The following is a 15,130-nucleotide window of genomic DNA, read 5'->3' as shown; positions in this document are numbered from 1 at the left end:
TAAACTTTTTAAAAAGATAGAGAAGGGGATGTGAAGGGTAAACAAAAGGAGGAGGCTGCAGTGCTTGGTAAGAAATGTACGCATTATCCTGCCCATGTAATTGTAACCCCTCTGTACAGTATCTTCACAAATAAAATAAAAAAATGCAAAATATATAAAAAAAGAAAGAAAGAATAAAAGGAAGGAAAAAAGAAAGGAAGGAGGGAGGAAGAGAAGGAAAAAACTAAGAACTTAGAAAATGAGCACATAGTTGCTAGAAAGGCTGAATCCTGAGGATCATAGTTCCAATCCATCATAGACAGGAAAATCTTTGATTCTCTTACCTGCAATTAAAACTAAAAAGCAGGAAGTAAAGGTGTGGCACAAACCGTATCATGCCAAACTTAAGTGGAGAAAGCTAAAGGAATGTACCCAAGCCCTAAGTTCAAATCTCGGTAATTGTACATAAAGGAAAAATTAAGTGACTGAGCATATTGAAAAAGATATATCCCAATGCAAATGCGACAGATTTAAAGAATGTTAAAGATAAAATCATTTTCAGTACTTATCCTTTATTTTTTGTCAATTATGGGACTTGAACACTGGCCCTGAGTTCTGTCTCTCAGCTCTTCAGCTCAAGACGAACACTCTATCACTTGAGTCACAGCGCCACTTTCAGTTTTCTGGTGGCTTTTTGGCAAAGAGTTTCACGGCTTTTTCTGCGCAGGCTGGCTTTGAACTGCAATCCTCAGAGCTCAGCCTCCTTAGTAGCTGGGATTACAGGCGTGAGCCACCCGAATCTGGCTTCAATACTTATCCTTGATAGTGAGACAAGCATGTCATTGGACCCAATCTTGTTGATTCAACCTCTGGGTTGAATAGAGAGGGAATTCTCATAATTTGACCATCTGCCTCTGTTGTCATATCCTTTGAGTGGCTTCAGGTGTTAGAACTTCTAACAAATATGAGTGTATGGAGGGTCAGCTGAATGACAAGTGCCTTAGCTTACTAGGCACTGGGATATGAAATATAATGCTTACCATCATTTAATATTTTTCTTTCAATTTGGATGAGATGGCTCTGGATTCTGAGCTGTACATTAAGGAAATTAAAGTGTTCTCCTGATAAAAGTTTCTAATCAAGGAACTCCCACCTTGAAGATCAGAATAGTTGAGAACATGTCTTAGCAAACACAGATGGTGAGGATGATAACAACAAAATAGAGAAGTGGGAAGCTCCAAACCCAAATAACCCACAGAAAATCTAACAAGAAAATAAATGTAACTTAAAGACTGGTTGAAATAACTTTTCCTATTGTGCTAATCAGACCTCTGTTCCTGGAATGATTAGCTGAGATAAATGGTTTCAAGGAGAAATGATATTTTGGCTTACAATTTCAGAGATGTCAGTCAATAGTCAGCTGTTAGATGAATGAAATAGGATTATGGAGGAAGAATGTATTGGAGAGAATATTCATCTTATGGGAGCCAGGAATTAAATAGAGGAAAAAAAAGAGGAGGGTCCAGGTATTACCTCCAAAGTCACGCCCTCAGTGATCTCTTTCCCTCAACTAATTATTCTCTTCTGACATTCCACCATATCCCAATAGTCTGCTCAGATTTTGAATCCACCAACTTATTGAATCATTAAACCCAAGCCTTCATCATCTGATGATCTCTGAAAATGCTTTCAAGGACAACTAAGAGGTGGACAGTGTTAATCACCTAAGATGTCTGCCAATGCAATCAAGTTGATAATCAAGAGTAACAAGCAGGGCTGGGAAGGTGGCTCAGTGGTAGAGTGCTTGTCTCGCATGCATAAGGCCCTGGGTTTGATTCCTCACCACCACATAAGCAGAAAAAAGTCAGAAAATGGTGCTATGGCTCAAGTGATAGGGTGATAGCTTTGAACTGAAGAGCTGAGGGACAGTGCCCAGGCCGAGGTCAAGCTTCACAATTGACAAAAATCAAAACAAAACAAAACAGTAAGCAACATATATGTATATTGGGAAATACTTCAAAATAGATAATTTACAGCATCAAACATCGAACTCCTATAAATAGGATAGCTTTGTCAATGGTTCCCATAAAGGAGATTGTTGAACTGGGTGTATGCCCAGGTCTTCATAGTAATGAACAACCTGTGTTTTCTGCTAAAATAAGCATTAAAGTCCCTGCCTCTCTCTCTCTCTCTCTCTCTCTCTCTCTTTCTGTCTCTCTCTCTCTCTCTCTCTCTCTCTCACACACACACACACACACACACTTACACACAGAGACGTTGCTTTGAGATTCCTGGGAAAAATATCAATGACTCATAAAATGTGGTCATTAAAACCCCTTCCATGAGAATCAAAGTTCACACACACTTACACACACAAATCAACAGTTGTGTAAAGATTATCCATGGGACTAATAATATGGGATCATCAAAAGGCCTTCCATATTATGAGAGTATTTTTTAACTAATTGTATTGCAGTTACTTGTAATTCAAGTGATTTCATGAGGAATTAAGTGTTTTTATATGTATAAAGAAGAATGATAGAAAAATAATGTCATTGGCAAAATTCAGTTAATTTATTCCCTGAGAAGTCTATTTTTTTCAAAATTCTGCATTCTTTCTAATATACACTTACACACAGAGATACATACATAGGGACATACATATGTACTAACACACATGCTGTGTGTATTTTCAAGCAGATGTTGAGTATAGAATTGTTGATATTGGAAGATTCATTAAGCAGAGATAGAAACTAAATAATAAATTATAGTGGCAATGGCACAGAAAAAAGGAATGATATGTTTTTCATGTTATTGTAAAGAATAAAATTAAGTGGTCAAAGTAGAAAGTGATTTGTGTCAATGTTGCAGTAAACTTAATATATGTGTTTGTGTATAAAATATATGATATTCTATATAATATATTAAAATATGTATTATATAATTTATTATATATATTAAACCATTCAGAACAAATTGGTGAAATCTGAGGTTGCTACCATTGACATGATTACTTCATTTTTCTACATTTATGTGTTTGCAAAACTATCTATGTTAAGAACTTGATTTTTTCTTTGGTATGGGGGCTTGTGTTGAGACTGCAATGCAGGAACTGGACATTGTCCTTTTGCATTTTCTCTCAAGGTTACTACTTGAACCCCAACTCAAAATTGCCTTTTTGCTGATTAATTACAGATGGAAGATGGCTGGGCATCAGTAGTTGATGCTGGTAATCCTAAATACTCAGGAGACTGAGACCTGGAAAATTGTAGTTTGAAGTTTTCCAGGCAGGAAATCCCATGAAACTCTTCAGTTTAGCACAAAAACAAAACAAGACACACAAAAATGCTGGAAGTAAAGCTGAGACTCAAGTAATAAAATACTTACCTTCAGCAAAATTGCCCAAAAACAGTGGTCATGCCCTGATTGTAAACACCAAAACTGGCACAAAGAAGAGGGTTGAGTGTACATTTTTGTCTGGGTCAGCTTTGGATTGACACCCTGAGATGTCATTTTCCTGAGTACCTGGGATTAGAGGTATGAACCACTGGCACATAGGCAAAGTTTTTGTTTTTTTTAAGTAAAGGAAATAAATAAATACTAACAAACGGATGCCATCATTCTTTATCCAGCTTGTGAAATTAGGATTGTTAAATATTTTGATTTGGGAGAAAGAAGAACCATCAGAAATAAAATAAATATTCCTGTTGTAATCATATCTGTTTTGACTTTCAAATTTTATGTTCATAATTTTTGTCTACAGAACAGAAGACAAACATACTACTTTCCTATCAAGGCAGTCATCCTCACTATATTCTGTCCCAGAATTGTCAGAGTCAGATGGTATGAAATTGCTATTATCAGGGTCAATATTCCTTGATAGGATTCGAGGTTACTACCTGTCCTCTTCCCCTCAGAGAAGTGGAATGAGTATATCATCAGAGGAACCAAGGACATCTAAATCTACTGACATGACCTGTTCCAGAGCAGACAAAGATATGGGTAAATATGTAACAAATATTTTAGTCCATTTGTAAAGCATTTCTTTTGTTGTTTTAGAGGTGATATACAGTGGGGTTACCTTTATGTATATCAGGTAATAAGTATATTTTCATGCTTTTTGCCTAGTATCATCTCTTTACTCATTCTCTTATTCCCTCCCTCTCATCTCTGCCCATAAGTTGCTTCATTCACTGTCATCAATGTCCAGTGCAGCCAGTAGGCTCCACTGATTAATTTTTAACCCGTTTTCTGATGATGCTGTGCTCTCCCCCAACCTTCCCTAAGATGTGCAAAGGTATACACTATATATGAGGTAAGGAATACAAAGTCTCCTGAAAATGAAAAGACAAATTAAGAAAAAGTCCCTAGTTTCCTTATCTTTAGAGTTCATTTCAGTGTGTGTATTATTCTATATACATTTGAAGAGGTGCTTGAGTATTAGAACTTGGTGATTATCTCCTAAGACTATCCTCTTTTGTTGTCAATGGATAGGGGGTCTAGAATCCTGTATAATTTGTAATATTCTGTTATGTCTTAAATCTGACTTCTGCAAATTGGGGAGAGCATGTGCCATTTTTCTCTCTGATCTTGGCTTACTTCACTCAACAAGAGTTTTTCTAGTTCCATCCACTTCTTTATGAATGCCATTATTTTATCCATTCTATTGGCTGTGTGAAATTCCATTGTATATAGGTACCCCACTTTTTGGATCCATTCATCTATTCTGGGGTAACTGTGTTGTTTCCATAGCTTGACTATTGTGAATAGTGTAACAAAGAACATGGCTGTGCAGTTGTCTTTAATATCCTGGCTCATGATATTTAGGGATAATGCCCAGGAATGGTATGCCTGGGTCGTAGGGTAGGTCTATGTATAATTTTTTGAGGAATTCCAAACTGCTTTCCAGAGTGACTGTATCAGTTTTTATTCCTACCAGCAGTGCAGTAGTTGTCTGAATTCAGAATATTGGCCGGTCTAACTCTAGTGAGGAGGTATCTCAGGGTTATTCTGATTTACATTTCCTTTACAGCTAGGGATGATGAACATTTCCTCATGTGTTTCTTTGCCATTCTTACCTCTTCTTCTGAGAAGCCTCTCAGCTCCCATGCCCTTTTAATGATTGCTTTATTAGGTCTGGAAGGGGTTAGTTTCTTCAGCTCCCTGTGTACATTGGATATTAGACCATTGTCTGATATATTGTTGGTGTATTCCCAGTTGTTTGGCTGTCTTTCTAGTTTGGTAGTTATGTCTTTAGCTGTGCAGAAACTTTTTATTTTAATTTAGTCTCATTTGTTGAATCTCTTTCCTATCTGTTCTGCAAATAGAATCTGGGACACTATTCAGGAACTTCTTGCCTGTGCCTATAAGTTCTAATGTCTTTCTTATTTTGTCTTGCATTAGTTTTGGAGTTTCATGTCTGATGATGAGGTCTTTAATCCATTTTCAGTTTGATATCAGTACATGGTGATTTTCAGTGATCCCTTTGTAGCTGAAAGTAGCTGCCCAGTTTTCCCAATACCAATAGTTGAAGAGGCTGTTTTTATCCACTCTATGTCTTTGGTTCATGTCGAATATCAGATGACCATAAATATTGTGGTTTTCTTTCTGGTCTTCTAGTTTATTACATTGATCTTGGTATATATTGTTGTGTCAATAAAACTTGTTTTTGTTATTATGGCTCTATACTAGAGCTTGAAATCTGGTATTGTAATACCATCTGCATTTCTTATTTTGCCTGGGATTGCTTTATCTATTCTAGGTCTTTGGCTGTTCCATAGGAATTTTTGGACTGTTTTCTCTATTCCAGTATAGAATCTCATTGGGATTTTGACAGGGATTGTAATGACTTTATATATTATTTTTGGCAGGTTAGCCATTTTCATAATATCACTTCTACCTATCTTTGAACATGGAAGGTCTTTCCATTTCTTTGTGACCTCTCTAATTTCTTTCTTTAGATTTTTATAGTTTTCACATTATAGGTCTTTTATATCATTGTTAAGGTTAATTTCTAGATTTTTTGAGGCTATGGCAAATGATTTCATGATTCTCCCTTCTGTTTGTAATTTGTTGGCATGCAGAAAGGCTGCTGATGTTTGTGTGTTAATTTTGTGTCCTGCTACTTGTCCCAAGTTGCTGATTAGTTCTAGGATTTTGGGAATAGACTTTTTTCAGTCCGGCAGGTATAAGATCATGCCATCTACAAATGGGATTAGTTTAATTTCTTTCCCTGCCTTATCTTGCCTTATTACCCTGGCTAATAATTCCAGAATTCTATTGAAGAGGAGTAGAGAGAGTGGGCATACTTACCATGCTACTGATTTTAGGGAAAATGGTTTCACCTTTGCTCCATTTAGTATGATGCTGGCTGTTGGTCTGGCTTATTTGGCTTTTATTATTTTAAAGAATGTTCCTTGTAGTCCTAGTATGAATGGATGTCTTATTTTGTAGGAGGCTTTTTCTACATCTATTGAAATGTTCATGTGGTTCTTAACCTCGGCTCTGTTGACATGGTGAATTACATTTATTGATTTGTATATGTCAAATCAGGCGTGCATCTGTGGAGAAGTCTACTTGGTCATAATGTATGATTTTTAAAAATGTGTTTCTTGATTCTGTTGACTAATATTTTTGTGAGAAGGTTTGCATATGTGTTCATCAGAGAATTGATCTATATTTCTCTTTTTTGTACGATCCTTACCTGGTTTTGGAATGAATGTGATATTGGCTTCATAGAGTGAGTTTGGGATACTTCACTCTACTTCTGTTTCACAGAAAAGCTTGAGGAAAACTGTTATTAGTTCCTCTTAAAAGTCTTTTAGAATTCCACGGCCAATCCATCTGGGCCTGGGCTTTTCCTAGTTAGAAGACTTCTGATTACTTACTCCTTCACATTGTATGTTATTGGTGTTAGTTGATTTATATATTCGTGGTTCAGTTCAGGCAGAATCTATGTTTTTAGAAATTCATTCATTATGCTAATTGTTCCTTCTTTAGTGAGAACATATTTTGGAAGTAGTTCTTTATAATCATTTGGATTTCTTGGATGTTTGTGGTATTTTTTCCTGTGACAGCCCTGAGGTGTGTTATGTTTCCAGCCACTTCCTTATTTTCCTGTATTTTTTCTAGCCTCTTGATCTAGTGTTTTTTTCTGATGTGTTTCCTTGATTTTGATTGTTTCTTCAGATTGTATTCTCTTCTTTAGTATTCTTTGTTTGTCGTGAAAGATTTTAGTTTCACCATCAAATGTAAACTATAGATTCGCTGGGTCTACCAATTTGGACTGGCAGTTGATCTTCAGGACTTGGAAAATAGCATTTCAGGCTTTTCTTGCATTGAGAGTTTGTGTGGAGAGGTCTTCAGTGATTCTGATTTTCTTTCCATTGAAATATAGCTTGCTCTTTGATTCTGCATCATTTAAAATAAATTCCTCGCTATTCAAGTCTAAAGTTTTTACTATGATGTGTGTATATATATTTCTTTTAGGATCCTGTTTACTAAGTGATTTGTATGCTTCTGTTGTGTAGGTGACATTTTCTATTTTAGGTTGTGCAAGTTTTCTATAATCATTTTACTGAATAGGTTTCCATGCCCTTATTATGAAATTCATCCCCCTTATTTATCCCAATTATAAATAGATTCATTTTTTTCGCTGTGTGTCCCAATTCTTGGATTTCCCTTTGGTAATTTCTGAGTATTGTTTCCATTGCTTTGGCTTTCTGTTCCAGCTCCTCTGTTTTTCCTCAATTCCTGATATTCTATTTTTCATCTCACTTATTCTTTTTCCTATGACTTCTACTCTGGTTTTCATTGTGGAAATTGAACCATTTACCCTCCTTTTTCAGTTCCCAAAGTGTTAATTTAATCTTGTAATGATATGTATACTGTGTCTATATTTGTCTGAATCATTTTTTTAAAAGTATTGAAATTTTTTCTTTGTTCTTTTATAAATTAGTTTTATATCTCGAACTTTACTTCATTGATCAATTTTGTCATCATTTCTTCAGTGGTTCTTTTGTCCTCCATTTCTTCTTCACTCTCACTGGAGTTCTTTACTGGATTGCTGTTGGATGTTGTATTTACTTTATTCTCTTGGTTGTCCATGAATCTTTTAATTTTTTGTTTTTATTTATGCATTTGGATTCAGGGATTGTCATGACCCTGGCCCAATCTTGGCCTATAAGTGCCCAACAGTTGGCAGCCTTTTGTTGGCTTGGGCTTGTTCATGCTGGGTAGGTTAATCCACATTGGTCTCCAACTTGTGCCTTTGTGAGCATGCAGCCCCAGGCTAGTTGAAAGGAGCCCAGTCCACTATGCAGTGGGGTATAGAAAAGTTAGGTTTGGCCCCTGAAATAGAACTTGGCTTCAGAAGGGCTGGGTTCCTCACAGGAGCACAGGATACACTTTGTGCCATGGTCCCTGGTTGATCCTTATCCCACAAGTGGCCAGCACTTGATCTGATATCTTGGCACCTGTGTGGGTGTTTTGGCTCTTGACAGGATGTGCTCCATCAGTTTCCAGTAGTCACACACAACTTGCAGTTCTTGACAGGGGCCAGGGGATAGGTGCCAGTGTATGCAACTTGTTTTGCAACTAACAACAGGAAGAGTGCTCTGTCAGTGGCTGGCACATACCTGAAATTCCCTGCCTCCACCAGCCACCGAGCTCTACAACCTTCTTTTATGGAAGGCTAGGAATGGATACTTACTCTGGGATGAAGTGATCCCTGCAGGTATGTGGACTTTAGTTCTCAGACCTGCCTACTCATTCTTCCAATAGTCAGGGCTGTGGGTGACAAAGGGTCATAGTGCTCATCAAATATGAGTTTCTGTGACCTCCCACTGGAAGCCAACAGGTGAAGAAGGGCCTGGCCTCTTTGTCCAATTCAAGTATGGTATTCCTTCTTGGGTGGAGTGAGAGGAGTCTGGGTAAAGCTCTGTGGGCCACTGTCAGGGCTGTTCTCTTGTGGGGATGAGAGGTACCAAGCAGGGTACTTACTGATCCTGGAACTCGTTGTGAAATAACTAGAGGTGCTTTTGGCAGATCTCTGTATATTTGCACTGCAGGTTGCTGGTTGGAGGCTGTGTCCCAGCTTGCTGTGTTTTACTGCATTGGTCGTGGGCTGAGTGGTTTGTTTGTGCTGTCCGGGTCCAGTACTGTGGGACTATTTTGCAGCAGAGTTCTGCAGTGCATGGTGGTCCTGGAGTCCCAGGCAGCTGTGGCCACGTATGTGGCTTAATAATGTATGTCAATAGATGCATACCCTATAGACAGGAGAATTTATTATTGGTTCCCCAACGGTTCATTTCTCAATGGTCTATGCCATTCGTGCTACTAGGCTTATTTAAATGCATGTGTCCAATACATCAGGAACCAAATTTACATGTCTAGGGTTACCTTAATGGCATGCATTTGGAGCTGTAGAATTGCAATGGAATGAAATTTCCTCCATATGTAGTGTGAATGGTCACTTCTTCTGAATGCATACAGAAAGACTATGCTACAGCTTGAGTTTTTGTGCCTTTAGGAGATCAATGATTGAAATGAGGGATAGACAAACAGATGAGCCATAATTGCACAGGGAAAAGGTGGAAGCAATAAAGAGCACATGAAGAAGAGAAATATGTAAGCAGTCATGTGACTGAGACATAGAGCAGACAGCTGTCAGCTATACCCCTGGGTCTTTTTGTTCTCCTTTAAGTTGATATGGAATGTTCATGGCTCCAAGAAGCCATCACTGTTCCCAGGAGTGTAAGACCAACACTTTTTCCATTCTCTACAATGTGAAACTTCAGGGGAAATTATTTAGTATCTCTGGATTTCATTTTACTCAACTCCAGAGAGGATTAAAATTTCAACTTCATGGCTGGTGCAGTGGTGCATGCCTATATTCCAGCTATTGGATATGCAGAGACTGTACCACAGCAGGAGAAAATATATTGAAATTTCATTTTAAAGAACTTGGTGCACAAATACACAATGATAATCTCAATTACAATGCCAGCACGAGTGTGGTGTATGGTGCATGAATGTCCTAGGAAAAAATAGAAATCTCTACCAAAATAAAAGTGCTAGATGTTTACTCAAGGTATAGAATGACTACCTATAAGCAGAAAGACCTGACTTCCAACACCAGTAGGACAAAATTAAAAAGTTATCTTCAAAAGGGTAAGGATGAATTTCAGTGAGATGTTTGAAAATTGGGTAACATGGAATAAGAACTGAATACAATAGTTGTGATTAGAAGCAAACTTTAAAACACATTTTTAGAAGAGTCTAGATTTTGGTTCTTTATTTCAATTAGCAATCAACTACTATGTTTCAAAATGTTTGGCAGAAATTCTGCCTAACTCTTGTTGTGCCTCCATTTCTCAGACATGTTATAGGAGTTTATATTCTTAATGCCAATCATTTATGTTTAATGTAGCTTCTGGAATTTCACCTAGACTGTACACAGAGTTATCTATGATTTTGTTCTGCTCAAATTACAGGTATATTCTCTTTTCTTGTTTGAGTGAGAAATTTTAGTTTACTGTAGAAGCTTCCTAAGTCAACATTGATACTTTGGAATAACAGAAGTTCAAGCTTGAAAATCTGAAAACAAAATTGCTGTACACTAATTAGTGGCTCAATTCTGTAAGTCAGGCTAATAAGGAGGCTAATATCTGAGAATTGTGGCCAACCTGAGCAGAAAAGACTTTGAGAAATATATCTGTAATATAACCACCAAAAATCCAGAAGTGGATTGGTGATTAGTTGGTAGAGTGCTAGACTTAAGCAAAAAGCCAAATTAAAAGGTGACCCGCCCCTAAAGTTCAAACACTAGAACTAGCAGACATTCACATATACACACAAGTACAAATATAAAATCTATGAAGGATTTTTTATGATTTGGCTCTGTATCCCATCAAAACAAATCTTCCATACCTGATATATATATGATAAAGCTACCAAGTTAAGGGGATAAACAATACCAAGGCTGCTCTTCTCAAGATGATTTCGGATATAACCATCATGTTTATTGCATTTGCTATAAGATATGAATTTTGATTTAATTTTCTCATTCAGTATCTGTAGATTCTGTTTCTGTGGGTGGATGTCTGGGTCCTTGGAGACCTATGGTCATTACTTCATTGCTATGTATTATTCCACATGAACTAAACTTTGTGAGAAAAATTATTTCTTTCTTTTAGGAATACAAGGTTTTCACCCTCACGGTTGACTGCATGTTAGATGTGACATGTTCCCCTTCCTTCATGAATAAGAGGATTAAGTAATACCCTCCTGGAAATGAGCTAAATATCAGTGCTCCCTAAAAAATATGAGAGGAAGCTTTCTTATGAGTTATGGCGTGAACATTCTTGAGGCACTTAGTTCAAACACAGAGCAAGGAATAATAAAAACAAAGACAAAAACTATTATTTCTTTTTATTTATACTGTTGCCCTTGCTTTGGTATTTTTAATTTATTAAAATCTATAGCACATAATAGATGTTCTTAATCCTCTGGTGATTTTTATGAAGTTAATCAAACATTCACCTTGTAATAGCAAGTGTAATTTATTGAGTTCAAACTAAATACTAAGTCCACAACTCTGTCATTACTTAATTGTCAGGAAAATTACATTTTCTAAGGTTCTCACTTGGCTTGATTATGTGTGGTACAACTGCACATCTATCTAAATATAAAATATGAAGTTATTTCAACTACATAATGATTATCCTTTCTAATAATGTAGGCATTATTAGATTAAAAAAGCATGGCTTTCCATTCAAAACCATTCAAATCTGTTTTGTATCTAGGTCTTAGCCATAACATTTTCAATTTCAATAATAAAGTTCTTTTTTTACTTTTTTATTTTTTTTATTGTGAGAATACTGTACAGAGGAGTTACACTTACTTGGGCAAGATAATGAATACATTTCTTATCAAGCATTGTTGCCTCCTCATTGTTTCCGCTTCCCACCCCTTCCCATACTCCTCCCCTCCTCCTACCCGATCCTCCCCCCACCCCCCACCAAAGTTGCTAAGTTCAGTTTTTGACATAAAGACTTGTACATCATTGTTGCAATGGATCCACCTGTATCTCTAGTTAAATGATTTGTTTTTTTTACATTCCCCTCCACAAATTATACCAATATCAAATACAGTGAAAGTATGGGTTATACTGTGGGGGAGGGACATACAAAGCAACATAGAAATCATTTTATAAATATGATAGAAACAATTGTATGAAAGAAAAAAACAAAACAAATTTGAATACTTATCTTGGGGTTCATTCCCCTAACATCAGCTTATCTGACCTTTTATACATATACTAGTTATTGCAAATAAGGGACCTATGCAAATGGGACCTATGTTTCTTTGGGCCTGCCTTACTTCACTTTATATAATTTTTTCCTGTATAATAAGAAAAGTTATTTGATAGACAAATTGAAGTCGTATTTTCCCCCAATATTGAAGAATGAACTTAAGGCCTAGGTTCTGTCCCTTAGCTTTTTCAAACCTGGATAGTAGCTATGACTTGAACTACACCTCAACTTCTGGATTTGGGGAATTTAAACGGAGACAAATGTCCTTTAGGATTCCATATCTGAACTGACTTTGAATTTCCATGCTCATATCCCAGATTTCTGAGGAGCTAGAATGAAAGGAATGGGCCACTGATGTTTGAGCAACTGGTGAAAACTTAAAGTCTTTACTTAACTGAAGTACTAACAGGCTATCTGAAGCATCTATCTAGTATCTATCTAGTATCTAAATAAAGTATCAAGGAATCAAATGTTTAGGTTTTGTGTCATACATGATGAGTGCAGAAAATATAGAACAGACTTTGCATATACCATATCTATGTTTAGCACATGAAAATAGTTTACCTACTCAAATCCTCTGCTGAAAGAAATACTTGCATACTCGTATCATCTAACAAAGGTGAGCAATCAGTATGCTGAAGTCCTGGAGAATTGAATTAATATGTAAGAATTAAGTTATTTGATAAACATTTCTTTAAGTAATTTTATAGATATTCCTTTCAATTCTAATTGGGCTTGATGATGACCAATGACCATAAATCTTAAAAGAAATATGGACAAGACAAGGAAGAATGGTAATATCCTTGGGGTCTTTTCCTATACTTTTACTCACCTTTTATCATTTGCATCTCTGTTTAATTAGGAATGAGGAACTACTTATCTCCTGAGACAGATGTGAATGGAGAAGGAGAGGATTATTTCTTATCTTTGTTTGGTGATTCAAAAAAAGTTAGTGCACAGTCGATCCAATGCCAGGATCCTAGCAAACAACTTTCTATGATGCTTGAAGAAGTTGGCAGATCTACATCCAGGTATTTATTTTATTTGAATAATGTAGCAGCCTCTACTGAGTTAAAACCAATTAATAATAGAAAATACAGTTCTATTATTTGGATTCATGACTTCTCAAATGCACTAAGCAATTCATTGGAATGTAAATGGTTTATAAGCAAATAAAATTAAACACTGTAGAAAAACAAATAAAAAATTGGTGCCTGGATACTGGAAGATGCTCTGCACTGATGCCTGGCTCGCTTCTGTAATCCTAGTTATGCAGAAGACTCAGATCTGAGGAGAATTGTTCAAAGCCAACAAGAAAATGACCTTCTTATCTACAATTAACCAATATATCAGAAGTTGAGCTGTGGCTAAAGTTGTATATCACTAGCCTTAATATAAAAAGCTTAGGGGCAGTGGTGCCCATAATCTGAGTTCAAGCCCCAGTACTGCCCCACCAAAGTTACTAGAATAATCGAATGATATACATTCTCTACAAATACAATCAACCCAATTATTCGTGGACCTATTTATTGTTTGTGAATCCTTCAGATTAACTGATATCTTTTCCTTGTACTAAGCAAAGTGGGAGACATGGGGTTTTACTTTCATGGTATATTTTTATACTGGCAATATCCATTGTAAAAACAAATTGATCATAAAGAATAGTAATACTCAAAGAAAAGAGCTGATTCAGCCAGAACTTTTCTTAAACTTGTTTTCTGAGCAACAGGAATTATAGTTTGGCTTCAGTGGCTCACACAATCCTAGCTCGACCAGAAGACTGATATCTGAGGATCATGGTTCAAAGCCAGCCAAGGCAGGCAAGTCCCTGAGACTCTTACGTCCAGTTAAACACCAAAGATTTGGAAGTGGAGGAATAGTTTGAGTCCTATGGTGCCAATCAAGTCCAAGTCCTATGGTGCCAATCAAGTACAAAATCTAAAAGACATCATCTAGGCCTCAAATTAAAGCACCATGACATACACACACACACACAGACACACACACACACATACTGTGATATATTACAAACAAAACACATTGATGAAAGGTGTGAGATAGCTTAATGAATTTAGCATTCTCACGTAATTATCAGGTAAGAAGTTTGTTTTTTCTTCTCCTAATGTTAGATTTTTTTTTTGGTCGGTCGTGGGGCTTGAACTCTGGGCATGGACACTGTCCCTCAGCTCTTCAGCTAAAGGCTAGTGCTCTACCACTTGAGCCACAGCACCACTTCTAGCTTTTCTGCTTATATGGTGCTGAGGAATTCAACCCAGTGCCTTATGCATGCAAGAAAACCATTCTACCACTGAGCCATCTTCCCACCCTAATGCTAGGTTTGTTAAAATCTATCTCCCATATCCAATTGGCATTATAATTTAAACAGAGAAAATAAATGTATTTGTAACCATTTCCAAACATGATTTTAAAGTAAAGATAAAAAGAATTATACCAGGTAGCTTCATTCACACCTACTATGTTAAAATGGTGACTTGTTTTAGGCAAAAGTATTAGAACGTATGGGATCATGATTTTAAATATTTTCAGTCAGTTCAAGGAAGGTGTTTAGGTGAGGTTTGAGGGACTTAAACATGGTTAAGTCACCAAGGTTAAAAAGGGAGTTTGCTTCCTGCTGGGGTTATTCTGGGACTTTTTTTTTTTTAGAATAACATTTATAGTAGACTTAAAAGAATAAATTCCTGAGGGGGGACCAAGATGGCGACGGGGCAGTAGGGAAACGCCACAGCTCTCTCCAACCAAAAAGAGAGTTCGAGTTCCAACGCTTAATCTCCCCAAGAGACCGACAACAACAAAAAGACGAACACTCAGAGAAAAAC

The 15,130-nt window shown here is 36.7% G+C and overlaps 1 protein-coding gene across 1 annotated transcript in view; it reads left to right on the top strand.

Annotated features, from left to right (window-relative positions):
* Positions 1-15,130, top strand: part of Lmntd1 (lamin tail domain containing 1) — a 67,517-nt gene that overhangs the window by 12,855 nt on the left and 39,532 nt on the right. Inside the window, exons 2-3 of the mRNA XM_013025014.1 lie at positions 3,743-3,981; positions 13,156-13,324. Of these exons, the coding sequence (XP_012880468.1) occupies positions 3,743-3,981; positions 13,156-13,324 (408 nt within the window). The remainder of the gene's footprint in view (positions 1-3,742; positions 3,982-13,155; positions 13,325-15,130) is intronic.

Source organism: Dipodomys ordii, unplaced genomic scaffold (assembly GCF_000151885.1).
Source record: "Dipodomys ordii isolate 6190 unplaced genomic scaffold, Dord_2.0 Scaffold81, whole genome shotgun sequence".
Classification (NCBI taxonomy): domain Eukaryota; kingdom Metazoa; phylum Chordata; class Mammalia; order Rodentia; family Heteromyidae; genus Dipodomys; species Dipodomys ordii.
Note: the sequence above shows the minus strand (reverse complement) of the source record. Positions and strands in the feature narration are given on the sequence as shown.